At 32.8% G+C, this 14,099-nt stretch overlaps 1 protein-coding gene across 8 annotated transcripts; it reads right to left on the bottom strand.

Annotated features, from left to right (window-relative positions):
• Window positions 1-1,384: 1,384 nt before the first annotated feature.
• On the bottom strand, window positions 1,385-12,864 carry LOC110098908. Of its 8 annotated transcripts, none has more exons than XM_020825857.2 (10): window positions 12,587-12,864; window positions 12,389-12,503; window positions 11,786-11,913; window positions 8,403-8,542; window positions 8,175-8,258; window positions 7,132-7,270; window positions 4,596-4,658; window positions 4,390-4,433; window positions 3,177-3,276; window positions 1,385-1,703 (listed from the first exon to the last, which is right to left on the bottom strand). In XM_020825857.2, the coding sequence occupies exons 1-9, from the start codon at window positions 12,714-12,716 to the stop codon at window positions 3,190-3,192; spliced, it is 930 nt and encodes a 309-aa protein (XP_020681516.1). In that variant the 5' UTR covers window positions 12,717-12,864; the 3' UTR covers window positions 1,385-1,703; window positions 3,177-3,189. The 8 variants fall into 8 exon arrangements, 6 of the variants coding, with proteins under 6 accessions (XP_020681516.1, XP_028555574.1, XP_028555576.1 ...); XM_028699741.1 differs by having other exon boundaries at window positions 1,385-1,717; XR_002303401.2 differs by lacking the exon at window positions 7,132-7,270 and having other exon boundaries at window positions 8,190-8,258.
• Window positions 12,865-14,099: the final 1,235 nt, after the last annotated feature.

The raw sequence follows: 14,099 nt of genomic DNA on the forward strand, positions 1-14,099 counted from the left end.
GGTCCTAGACACTTTTATTACAATTTTTTACTTATTTTAAAAAGTAATAAAAAAATTATCTCAAATAAAGCCTTAGTTATTTTCTATAAACTCAATTAAAATTTGAGGGTGTTAAATTTTTTTTTTTTAGAAAAAAATAGAACTAAATCTTACTTGCCTAAGAGGCTAAGCCTTTTGCTAGAAGAGATGTTCCTCCAAATTATCACTTTCTTAGGCTTCTTTTGGGATGGCTTTTTTATTGCTTTTTAAAACAGAGTTTTAGTACAAATTTTTGTACTAAAATTCTGTTTTAAAAAGCAATAAAAAAGCCGTCCTAAATGAAGCCTTAAAGAGTGAATTATATAGAGTTTTGTTCGATCATGTTCAGCTCATTATTTACTATTAGTTTTATTTTATTTTATATTTTGTTAATTGGTATGTAGATATATAAAATTCTTGTATCATGTTTGACTTGCTATTTATTTATTATGATTTTTTTTTTAAATCAATTTTTGTTGAAACAATGCATATGGGCCGTCAAGACTAAGAGTGTAAACGAGTCGAGTAAATACCTATTTGGTGATGGATGTCATGTACCCGAAAGAGAATGCTTAGGTGGACAAGGTGTTGATCCATCGAATCCATTAGCGTTGAAAAGTTTGAGGATTTGAGAGCTCCAGTAATTGTCGGCTAGAAGTTGTGTGTGAACAATATTCTTTGTTATTGGACACAAGAAACTTCAGTTGAGAAGGAATGGAGAGATCACCAAGTTTAAGAATACTAGACTCCATTATATCAGATATAGGGAATAAGGAAAAAAAAAACCTTAGGCTATGCAGCTATATATTTTATTACATTATTCTAAATTTAATTGTGAATATATATTTTAATTTAAACGAGTAGCTCGTCAAATTTACAAGTCATTATGAGCTCAAGTATAAGCTCAAACTCAAATTAGTGGCTCAATATGCTCGCCTACCTCATGAGCTCACTCATTAACAAGTCGAGTTCAAGCCAACTCGCTTACACCCTTATTTTATATTAAATAAATTATAACATTATTTAAAATATATCAAATATAGTTATCCCATTTGAATCCTAAGGAGAAGTTTACTAGCTTAATCATCACATTTAATAGCCAATATATATTGTTATGTTGTAGGAATCTTGATGCACACTTAAAAGCTCTTACAAGCAAAATTTAATTCAAATATTTAAAAGATACTACATAATAAATAAGACACCAAAAGAGGAGAAAGAAATAGATAGGAGTCATATGACAAGATTTTGGTCTTATTTGAGACAGCTTTTTTTATACTTTCAAAAGCAAAATTTTAGTACAAAATTTTTATAAAAAAAGCTGCTTTAGAAAGCAATAAAAAAATCATCCCAAACAAAACGTGGATGAATAATCGGGACGAATAAATTATTAAAAGAAACACACTGTACTTCCTCAACTTGCTTAAAAATCTCATATGAAAAGGAAATAGAAATAATTTCTGATGAATATCTGGCAATGAACATTACATGACAGTGTATTCCCAATGTGCTATCAACAGAAAATATTAAGTATATGCACTTTTCTTCCTAAGTTTGAGTAAGATCTTCCATCATTTGGAGCAGAACTGGCACTATAGTGATAGAAAGGTCTCATGCATTATATGATTAAGCTTTGTCAGAAGCTCACATAAGAAGAATGTTGGAGAGAATAATAATAATAAAACCTGAAATTGAAGATCTGGGAAATGTTAGATCTGATTTAGAATAGGAGAATAGCAGCATAAACACTTAGGCTTCGTTTGAGACAGCTTTTTTATTGCTCTCTGAAGCAGCTTTCAAGTACAAAATTTTTAGTACTTAAAAGTTGCTTTAAGAAGCAGTAAGAAAGTCGTCCCAAACAAAGCCTTTCCAAGGCTTCGCTTGGGGCAGCTTTCTTATAGTTTTGCTTTCAGACTGCATCCACAATATGTTTGGATACTACTTTTTTGTCGTCTTCAAAAACTTGTGTGCTAGGAAGTTGTTTTATATAACAACTTTAAAAAGTTACTTTTTTTACAACAATTTTATAAAGCAATAAGAAAGTCGTCCCAAATAAAGTCTAAATGAATATTCATACAATGGATACACCTCTTTATTCTCATCCACTTTCTCTTAACGCACTTTTCTAATAGAAACGAAAAAAAAAAAGTGTTAACAAAATGAGCTTGAAAATTGCTAGATTTGCTTTGAAATTAGTGCAATATAAAATTTTTATATACGACATTAATATCAATGTAAATCTAATGATTCTTAAGCTCATTCTCATATAACTTGTATCAAAATATTCTGATATAACTTTTTTCCAAACAACAATACCAGCGAAGCCATAGCATAAAATAAAAAGTTAATGAGGATGCCAATTAAGCCAAACTATATTAGTCCATGAAAGTAACTAGTGAGACCTACTGTGCCCAACTTTAGGGCATCTCCTATGGAACGGCAAATACCTGTTTGTCATTCTTCCGTTGCTCCAACCGAGCGGCAATTCTTACGCCATTTCATCGCGGATAAACAGTGCGATGCCTGTTCATCCGCCATTTTTTTTAAAATTCAAAAATTATATAAAATGAAGTATGGGAAAAAATATATTAGGAACATTCTTTTTTTTTTTTTTTGTTAGAAAATGGAGTTCGGTTGAAGACAAGTTAAAGCATTTTGGTGTATTATGACATTTTGGAGTGAAAAATGAGTTTTTTCGGTTGGAGATACCCTTACCTTAGTTTTAGAATACTTATCTTTTTTGCTTTGAGATTGGATTAACTATTTAGCTTGAGAGGCTGCAATCTAAGGTTTCGTTTGAAATAACTTTCTTATTGTTTTATAAAACATCTTTCTAATATCAAAAAATTTTTAACTAAAAAGCTATTTTAGAAAGCAATAAAAAAGCTGTCCCAAACAAAAGCTAAGTAATCATTTCGCTGTAGTAAGCTTAATAATACATGCAATATAGACAAAAGTTTATAATTGAAATTTGCTTTTTAAAAACTATTAAATACAATTAAAACTTCAAAATAGTAGATGAGTATAATTTGCAGAAATGTACAGAATTGTAACATTGAAACAAACATATAATAAAAATAAATCATTTGTATAATAGAATTTCCAAGAGAGATGGCAAATGGAAAAAAAAATTGTAATTGATTGCTACGAAAGCTCACCATAAGACAAAAACTACAGCAATTCTGTCCCCACTGGATCAACATTGAAATGTATTAACAGTGACTTCTTGGTAATTGGCTGGAATTTTGACTTCCACATCTGCGTTTTAAGAACCAAAATGAGCAAAAGAGATAATGAAGTTCTTAAAGAGCTTTCATGCTATGGTGTAAATCATGATCTTTTACACTAACCTCTTATAACTATCGAATTAAGAGCATCTATATTGCTAGAATTTAAAATTGGTTGAAATAAACCAAGAGGAATGGGCAAGTTTTAGAGATGCGCATGAAGAACATCAAAATCAGAAGCAAAAACCCAGATATGAGCGACAGGAAGATTCTTAAAATCTAAATCATTCAATTAGATGGATATTGTCATCATCATCATGACAATGGTGGAAGGTGTTCGATACTTGAAAGATAAGCCGGAAGTAGCTTTTACTAAGGCTTCGTTTGGGAAGGTTTTTTAGTTCAAAAATTAAAATTTGTATATTAAAATACTATTTTAAAAAGCAATAAGAAAGCCGTCCCAAACGAAGCCTAAATTTAAAGAACATCAATGAAATGACATGATAAGATGATGAAAGCTCTGTGAGTATTAGGACTGCCTACAAAACTTCTATTCAGTCTCTCGGTATACTTTGACTATTGGAATTTGGAAGTGGAACTATCTTCTTTACACGAAGCCATGAGTACTGTTCAACACTTGAAAGATAAGCTAGATATAGCTTCTACTCAATTAAGAGAATATCAATTGAAACCTACTGTGACTATCCCATAAAAACCCTTAGCAAAGATTGAAGAATAGAATCCATATTCCCCATAAAAACTCTCTCTCTCTCTCTCTCTCTCTCTCTCTCTCTCTCTCTTTTTCATAAAATTTATCTTCATATAATTAAAAAAATTAAAACCATAATGTCAATTTCAAGTTAAAATGAAAAAGCTTGAGGATATTTTTAAAGTCAAAATTTTGTGCCCTCGCAGATAAAAAATCCTGGCTCTGCCACTGTTCACCACTCTCCTATCCCTTTTTTGAATATAAAAATAAAAGGACACATGAAATGGTGAAAGAACTGTTATTTGTATGACCAAAGCAAAAGACCATGGAAAAGATAGTGTAACCACGACAGTTAAAAGAACCTAATCAATATTGTAAGGGAAAAAAAATGGGAAGAACAAAATGTGAAAGAAGATTGGGGAAAGAAAAGCTTACATCTTTGTATTTAGGGCTGCATCTGAACATTTCGAAGCCTTGCACTGCAATATAACAAAACCACAAAAAAAGCACATCAATGAAAAGCAGGAACACCCGAACCAACTTAGGTAAGACGAAGAGGTTTTTCCTTTCAATTAAAAATAAAAATCTATGATGCAAAACTGAGAAATAATTAGATGAATTTGTTCAATAGTGATGCTTACAAGTATAAAAGCGTATAATGGCTGCATGTGTATATTCACTATCGCCATTACTGAAATTTGAACCTGGAGAGTTATAAATTCAAAGATAAATTAGTTGTTTAGCATCAAGAAAAACAAGAAATAAAAAGAACTAGGTTTACCCTTCATATCAGGATTGAAAAAAGTAGATTAAAACAAAGCATCATAATTTGCTCACAACATTTTACTTTTGTTGAACTACTTCAGTTCAATTAACAGAAGCTTTTAGCATTCAAAATTCGTGCCCCAACTCTAGTAGGAGAGTTTTAATTATTACGAGTCAAACTTTGAAAAGACGAATTGAATTGCAGATAAATAACTACCAAGATATTTTGTCCTCATTTTACAAGGACTTAAGATCAAGTTTTAAGTTTCTCATAAACTCAAGCCCCTATGATTAATTATCCCTCTCAATGACAAAAGATAACTTTTGATTAAGGTTAATCATTAAATATGCATTAAGTAATGAGCACATAGAAGAAGTGAATTTTGATTTTGGATTGAAAATTGACCCCCGACAGCTTAAAGCGGATGGTGAGAAATGATTAGAAACATGATCATAGTTTCATTGTCCTAGGTTACCACAAACCCTGGTCTCTTAGTCAAATGAGATAATGGATCCAGCCTAGCAAACAAATTCTTGTCATTAGCCATGGGTTATGTCATTCAAAGAAACCTTGTAAACTTAGGTAGGTATTTGTATAAGGGGATACATTTAAGTTAATCTTAGCCAACAGAGGAAGTTATGTCCTATCAATTGTGACCCATGATTCAGACTTGGGGGATTTGGACGTGCTGGAGAACTTGTGAGCTTTGATCATGATCATAATTTAATAGTATTATTTTGTGGAAAAACCACATGATCAAAATGTCCCTATTATAAGGGTTTACATTTGTTGCCACATGATGGCAAAAAAACTACCTAATTAGAGGATGTGTCACGTCTTTAGCAACGTGAGTTCTTCTAAAAGTAAGAATAATAGTAATATGCTCGACCAGACATTAGCTCTTAAAGAGCTAAAGATTATTTATAAATGTATTACCCTCATCAAACTGTTATGAAGAGTGAACGAATTATGAAATTTAGCTTTAATATGTTATATTTCATTTGGATGGTTTGGATTGTGTGAATATTTCTAATTTTTTTATATTTTTGCTTGAAGTTAAATTCAAAATAAATTGCTCAAGGGTAGGAAAACATTTTGTGTCAGTTGAGAATCTCTATCAATACAGCCATCTTCGAGTTATTTGAATGATTTTACTCTACTTATTGCACCTTGTTAACTATGCATGCTTGCTCATAGAGGATCAAGTTTAATAATCAACTTTAAAAACTACCAAATGAGCGATAAGATCTCGAGAGTTTACAACAACATCAAGCCTTTATCCCACTACGTGGGGTCGGCTACATGAATCCTTTTTCTCCATTGTGTTCTATTAAAAGTCAAATTCTCGTTTATAAAAAAAAATCTTCATAAAAGGTATTGAAGTCATAATCTAAATGCAAAAATATTATATTTTTATGGATTTTAGAATTGGTATACATCACAGGATTTATTTCTTTGTTAGTCAATCATATCTCCTCTTGTCTCTTGTTAACATAATCTTACTTAAGTCGAACAACAAAAATTTTGGTGATTTCATTTGGTTCTTATTTTTTTATTTTTAACTTTCTGTTTCATCGCATTTGCTCCCAAGTTGACACTTCTATAACATAAAGATGGCCGCTGTTTTCCTAACAAGTACTACACCAAATTCCGGATAAAACATGAACTAGTTATCATCATAAATGAATTTAATAAATAAAAAGTGTATTTAAATAGAAGATGTGAACCTGAAGTTTTCTGAGTACAGCAAAGGTATCAAACATAGGTTTGAGTACCGTTGTAGGTAATTTAAATGCACCAAGTAACTGCATATCTAAGAAATAGACCACTGATAACAAAGATTTATGAGCAAGAATACTGAACGCAATAAAAAGCTTCACATCCAAAGTTCTAATTATCCTATCGCTATAAGTAATCTCATCTAAAGAAACTTCAGAGCAGTAGCAGCCCCTTAAAGAGTTTTAGTAAGTATTTAGTTTTAAAGAATATTAAAATTAGAAACAAGATATGATTCTAGTAAAGTAGAACACTCATGTTAGCTTAATAATAAATTAGTGGAGTGCAATGCCATACAAAATATTAAAGTTAAAAAGCCTGATAAGCAAAAAAATGCCAATAGGAGCATCATTAGACAGGACTTATATTTTCATAAATACAACTTCTCACAAAAAATATTTAAAACCATAGAAAAGAATACTAGTTAATTATGTTAAGGACATTGATTGACCCTGTTAATAAACAGGTAAGATCATAATGCTGTAATTTTAAATAATAACTATGAGGTTGTATGTGTTGTTCATATGCAATTTTGCTTAAATTTGGGTGTTAAGTAGCATGTAAGGCATAAAAAAGGAGGGCAAAGGATAACTGAAAAGGAAAACTATCAAATAATGCCTCCTAGCTTCAATTACCAATAGTTCCTTGTACAATTATAGAACGAAATTCTTCCATAAGGCTTTGAAGTGCAAGTATTGCATCTTCTATAGCATGCCCAAGTGAAGCCTCAAAAACAGATATCAGCAAAACACACTCCACTCCATAGTTAAATTCCTGTTTAAACAGATAAGCCTAAAAGTTATTAGAAGAAGGGCACATGATGCGTGATGCTGATGGGATCAAGATTACTTTTTCAAATCCAATCCGAAGGAAATTAGTATACATGAAAAGCAGGCATGGTTACATAAAAAGAGCAGAAAACAATATTTTGACCATTCATGGTCTATGGATGAGATATAAATCATAGTTTTACCCAATGTTTAAATTTGCGTAATCGGGTATTGAGACGTTTTTCATTCGTGAGGCATTTTGAGGCGTAAGCCTCAAAATCAAAAGATTGCGTAAACATAAAATGATAATTTTTTTTATATATTAATGAGTAAATAATATAAATCATAAAAAAAAACACAAGATATGAAGTGAAATCAAAATATCCCAATAATAAAACAACATGAAACATGGTTCAACTCAAAATTCTCTCTTTCCCAAATCACAATATTCTTTTCATTAAAATATAATTCCAAAAATAAATAGCAATGACGCATCACATAAGAACTCATAAGTCATCAGCACTGTCATCACTAAGGGGGTCTTCATTTGAATCATCATTATGATGAACTGCTATCTCCCCTTCCTCTCCTAAATATTAGGTTAGGGTTTTGTTTTGTTTTTTTTTTTAATTTTAAGAGGCGGACGGCTCTAAAACCTGAGGTGAGGTGTACACCTCATTCCCTACTCTCATTGCGTAGGCTTTGAGGCTTAAAAGAACGAAATTGTGCTAAGGCGAGCCTCAAGACGTCCTCTTATTGCACAATTTTAAACCATGAGTTTACCTAAATACTATTAATAGTGCAAAAGAACCACTACTTTCGAAAGTAAAAAAGGGGAAACAAATATTCATTCAAAAGAGGTTGAAAAGGATATATAGAACATGAAATGACATGTAAGGTAATGTAACTGCTATCAATGTAACCTCTCCTCTGCGAAATATGGACAACATGTCATCCTCTACTTCAGATTCAAAATCCACAGAGAGCGATCCCTAAAAGATATTGAACTTGACATTAGTACATTAAGAAAATTGACTAGGCACAATGAGAACAAAAGTAGTGCTATAAAGCTCATAGGAAATTGAAAGACATGGAAGGAAGAAACTGGATAGATAATTACATGTCACAGGGCATACATAGCAGTACGGAAAGACATGCTCCTTAAGCACTTCTAAGAAGTGAGGATTAGCAGAGAACCTTGCAAGATCTTCCCTTCTCTGAAAACGCATATATACAGCATGAGTAATATTGTCAACGTTGGAATCCTCAACGCGACCTGCATAAGTAGAAGTTCAAAAGGTAGATTCCATGTTAACAATTCCGAAGACCACAATTCAATTGTTAGCTCTAAGATCAATATGTGCGCATTTTAATCTGTCAAGAGACCAACCACTAGCGAGTTTTGGTGGGAATCATAGCAAGACATAAAATTAAGCTAATGGATGAGTGGCCTACCAGTAGCATCTAAACACATTAATCTCTTTTATTTCTATTTCTCAGTAACTAACGGACTGTTTGGTATGCAGGATTAGTAGGGTAAAATAATGTAATTACCTGCATTTCTTAAATTACGGTGTTTGGTTGATTTTGAGCGGAACAGAAGGAAGTCGTTCGAAGCATTAGCAGAGGCCGATTGACGTGAAACAACCAACGGAATTGTAGGATCTTATTAAGAAATTTGTTTCTGCAATGAAATTATAACATTAATGATTCACTAAGTTAGGATTTTCAGTTTTCGTAGTTATTGACTTTCTTCTATCATGCGGTTACACGTTAGATTAACAGAGCGATCCGAAATAATGACAAGAAAATAGTAAACAAATATGCGATTAACAATAATCCACCACTTAACAATTAGAACTTTCGCCTTAGATTTTCCCTCTCGATCGTTCTTTGGAAGTAGGTTTAGCGGAGGACAAAAGTAAGCAAGCCCAATGATGCCACTGCAAGATAGAGGATGTCAGAGGTTTTGATCAACGGAGAGTTGGTTGGAGTTGGAGAGACAGGTGGTCGTCCTGCGATCTTCCACGATCATGTAGGTTGTTGCTCTTCGATGACGTCCGCCAAAGTAAAGAGAATACGCTCCACGTATTCTTCGACGGTGCCTTCGGACCCAAATCTTGGATCGAAGAATGGTGATTGAATGATGTCGACTTCCTCTTTAGAATTGTAAACAAATCCGTGATCAACTTCCGGATCCTCCATGCATTCTTGCTGGGAGATGAGGGAGCACCAATGGCGAGAAGAGGGAGAGGAGGTGGCGGTTGGAGGGGATGGTGTTGGGCCGGCTTGAGGAATAGGAGGGGAGCGGCTAGATTGGGCACTTGGGAGAAATTTAGAAACCTGAAATTAAATTCAGGTTTAAGTGAAATTGGAGGGAATTAATTTGAAATTCAAATTAATCCATTAAAGACTAGGGGTGACAAGGGAGGAGGGGATTGGGGCTGATTTAGTGGGGGAATTGTGATTAAATTGGGAGGGGAAAAAGTCAAAAATCTGAAATTAATTCTCAGATTTAGTGAAGTTGGAGGGAAGGATGAATTCAAATTCAAATCAGGATTAATGGGAGGTGAGGAATTATGGAAGGTAATTATGGAGTCTTGATTGAGGGCAATTAATGACAATTGGAGAGAGGGAAGCAAGGGGAAGGGGGCCGGCCATGTAGAGAGGGGAGAGAGGGAGTTTTCAGTTAATTATGTGGGGCCTAAACAATATTCAAGACATTAAAGAAAATCTGAATTAAAATTCATATTTTATTTCAAAGAGGGTTTCCAAAATTAAGTTATAGTATTTGGAAAGCTTTTTTTGAATTTCAAATTTGAATTGAAATTCATTTAAGTAACTTTCCTAAATAATACAAAGACTAGGCCTTCATATATAGGCCTCCAAAGCATAAAATGTAAAAGACACAAATGCCCTCAGACTACAACATAACACAAATTCCTCATAGGAGTACAAATGGAAAACTGAAAAATAAATAAAAGAGATGCACTAAAACACATAAATAAAAACTATGAATCGTAGTCGTCGATCTACGATCCCGCCGATGTCGAAATGTACGGTGGATGTCCTCATCACCGATCCTGTGACTTCGAAAGCCACTCAATTTGAGCGGGTTAGAAATTCTCTCGCGTGATGGTGTCACGGACGCTGAGCTTATAAGTTCTCTCTTCTTCTCCGTTCTTCCCACTCTCTCCCCGGCTCTCTAGTCCGAAATCCCCAACAGTTGCTCTCTCCCTCTCTAGAAGCCGAAGCCGCCTCTCACAACTCACCTGATTCACACGACCACAAGAACGAGAAGCATAACCAATTCTCCTAGCTCACCTGATTCGCGCGATGTTCTCTTAGAATACAGTAAATTTACTTTATATTGCATTTACTTTACACTGTATTTCTTTTTCAGGCAACCAAACAGCCCCTAAGTCAATCAGACATTGCAAACACAGTCCAAAAGTATAACTGATTCAGAATGTTTATTTAACAACTACAAAGAAGGTTTCATTACCAAAAAGTTAGTTAATCTAGGTTGTTCTGATAAAAAATTAATCAGGCTGGATGTTTCTTAGCTTTATGGAATTCATCAACAAACTTTTTATTCGCTAGATTATCACCGACATAAAGCACCTTCTAAGGATGCCCTTCACTAAAAGCTACTCTTAAACTCAAACTGGTCATGATATCTCATAACCAGCATCTTAACTGAATGGAAGAACAAATAAGAGTTTGGGGGTGAGGAGGGTAGGAGGGAGAGGAAGAGGATTTGTTACTTTACTTCGCTGGACAGCAACAATGATAGACCTCCATGGAAATGGAGGTGACCTAGCTGTGCATCAAAACTACAAGCAGGATGGATCACCAATTGACAATCTAGACCATTCGGCCATTCGGGCTCAGTATAACATAAATCTCATGGCTTGCGATTAGCCTAGAGTTCAAAGAAAATGGAACTTTTCACACGTAAGAAATACAAAAATACAGATGAAGTGTCCATTCGGATTGAGGGCTTCAATTCAGAAATTTAGTGCAAGAAAAGTTGGACTTCTTTGACTGAGAAAGGGAGGCCAGGCTCTGATATATAGAAGATCATTTGACCATATTAAATTAACTTTCTGACTTTCTGTAATGGGAAAATATGCAATGCTCCACGAATATAATTTATATTCTAAAGCAAGTTAAAAATATAAATACAGCCAAAAAGTAACAAATCAGTCACTAGAAATATGTCAAATGAAAGTTGTATATGATGTGATCACATCTTTACCAACCAAAGTGCACATGGTAGATATGGATGTATGATATTGAAGATAAAATCAGGTGAAACAAAATTCAAATAACGCATCAGAGGATTTATTTGATAAATGCTTCGCTCGGAACAACTTTCTAAAAGCTTCTTAAAGCAATTTTTTAGTACAAAATGTTTTGTACCAGAAAGCTGCTTCAAGAAGCACTAAGAAAGCTGTCACAAACAAAGCCAAAGAATCTTAACATATAGGAAAAACTCTGAAGATTTGAAAATCACCTAGTGATAAAGCGATTATTCCCCGCATATGATATTGTGATGTAAACACAAAATCAAGCATATCTTTTTCATCAACATCCGAGAGTTCCACCTTGGCTTGCAAAAGGATGACATGCTCCACAATTTTTCTGTCAAAATAATGAGATGGATGGTACACAATGCCAGAATGAAGAGAAACATTTTCTTAGCACAGTTAGAAAAAAATTATCAAATGTAGCACTATAAATACTTATATGGTACATCTCATTAAACAATCTAAAATCACCTTCCTTTAGTAATGAGATATGGAACCTACAAACTTTTCATATCTTAATAATCTTACACTTAACCATGAAAAACAAAAGAAGAAAACAGAACCTAAAAAAACGTAATTAAAAAATTCTCCACATTATCAAAACTATGAATTTGAGTAAAGTGCTATTTACAACTGGTTGCAAAGACAACCATTGGCGGATCCAGCATGGAAGCTATGAATTTGAGAAATTGGTATAGCTTTGAATGTCAAAATTAAATAAATAAATAAAACCAATCATATTATTACATAAATGATTAATTAATCAATGCTATTGATCGAATATCTCACATAATCAACAAAAAATTTACCTTCTTTTCACAAATCTGTCAACCGGTGCATTATTGACAGTTTGATTGTCACCCCTACCAGAGGAACTCCTAACCCTCACTCCATGTCGACGCGGCCTCAAGAAAATATCCATTCCTACCATAAAAAATAAAAATTAATCAAAAAACTATAACCAATCTGAAAACTGGACTTAAAACTTAAAACCAAATCAAAATTACCTTTGTTTCTCATACGTAGTCCAAGAAATCGGCTGCGGGGACTTGCGAACAATTTCGAAGAAGAGCAGATACGCGGAGCTAGGGCTAGAAAGGGAGGAGTAATGGGCAAGCAGTGACTGCAAAGAGGCATTCCGGAGAAGCAAGGCGCTATCTACTGCTTGGTCTCCTTCTTCCTCTTCTCTAAGTACTTCACTGTAATAAATGGCGCGCCTTTCAAGAAAAAAATCGAAGAGATGGGAGAGAAGAGCACGAGTGGACCGGAAGAAAAAGAGCGGGGGAGTCGTATCTTTGAGTGGTGGGTGTTTTGAAGTTGGAAAGGTAGGAGAAGCCTCTCCTCTTTGAGCTATTGGGCTCCTCTTCAAAGTGGATAAGCCCAAAATTATTTTATGAGGTTTTCAAAAAACTTTTTTCATGTATTTTTTATTTTGTTAAAAAAATATTTTTTAATGAAATAATGATTAGATTCATTTTTAAAAATATATATCTATTTTTATTTTTTTACAATTTATTTTTTATTTTCTTTATGTCACCTAACAACATCTCTGATTACGAGTGTCAATAATTCGACCCATTAATTTGAACCAAAAAATTTGAGTTCAGGTTAATTCATTCAGGTCAGGTTCAGGTAAGAAAGTTTAACCTGTTTTAATTGGTGGGTTGGATTTAGGTTGACTTACAAATGTAGTTTTTACCCGTAAGTGATTCGTTAATTTTTTGTACCTTAAATTTGTTTGCTTATTAGGATGTTCTTCTTATTCTTCATTAATTAATCAAAAATATATACTCGACAAGTTATTTTAAAAAAAATAATCAAAATTAGTTATAGGGTCAGATTCAGATCATTCAGGTTGAAAGCGAGTAAAGTTTAGGTCCACCTTTTTTACCCAATTTATTAAACAGATCAAGATTTGGTGTAACGCCCTAGAATCTAATGGAATAATTAAATCCCTAAAATCAATTTTTTAATTAGCTACAATATAGAATAAACCAATGCCAGCTAAATAATCCAAAATAATAATAATAGTCTAAACTATCATTCAAATTTTATTGTAAAATGCCACTCCAATAACAACTTCAATCCTACAAGTAAAACTTCATAAAACTCATTGATTTAGGATTTCAATAAAATATGAGGATCTATATAAAATTTGCCAAAAATATTATATAAATTTTCTAAAATCAAGGGCAGATTTATGAGACAAATGCTCATACAAATTTACAATACATATGTATATATGATTGATATAAATTAATAAATCCCAATTATTTAATATATCCAATTAAAAATATTCCATTTGAGCCTTATCCAAATCATTAACTTTTGGGGGATTTACATATACATCATAAAATTCTAATATATTTACATATTTAGCATTTTAATCTTTATATTTATTTATATCGCATATTAGTTTTTAATTCAAATTAAATTATATAGATAAAAATATATATTTCACTTTAAATAACTTAATATAAGTGACATCTTTGATGGAGTTTAATGTGTTGAATAAGTAAA

The sequence above is a fragment of the Dendrobium catenatum genome, unplaced genomic scaffold (assembly GCF_001605985.2).
Source record: "Dendrobium catenatum unplaced genomic scaffold, ASM160598v2 fragScaff_scaffold_1381, whole genome shotgun sequence".
Lineage (NCBI taxonomy): Eukaryota > Viridiplantae > Streptophyta > Magnoliopsida > Asparagales > Orchidaceae > Dendrobium > Dendrobium catenatum.

Coding starts and splice junctions, on each gene's coding strand:
- LOC110098908 (XM_020825857.2), bottom strand. CDS start 12,716: ATGCCTCTTTGCAGTCACTGCTTGCCCATTACTCCTCCCTTTCTAGCC. Junction 12,504..12,586: donor ACTACGTATGAGAAACAAAG/GTAATTTTGATT, acceptor TTTTTATGGTAG/GAATGGATATTTTCTTGAGG. Junction 4,434..4,595: donor CATTATACGCTTTTATACTT/GTAAGCATCACT, acceptor GTTATATTGCAG/TGCAAGGCTTCGAAATGTTC.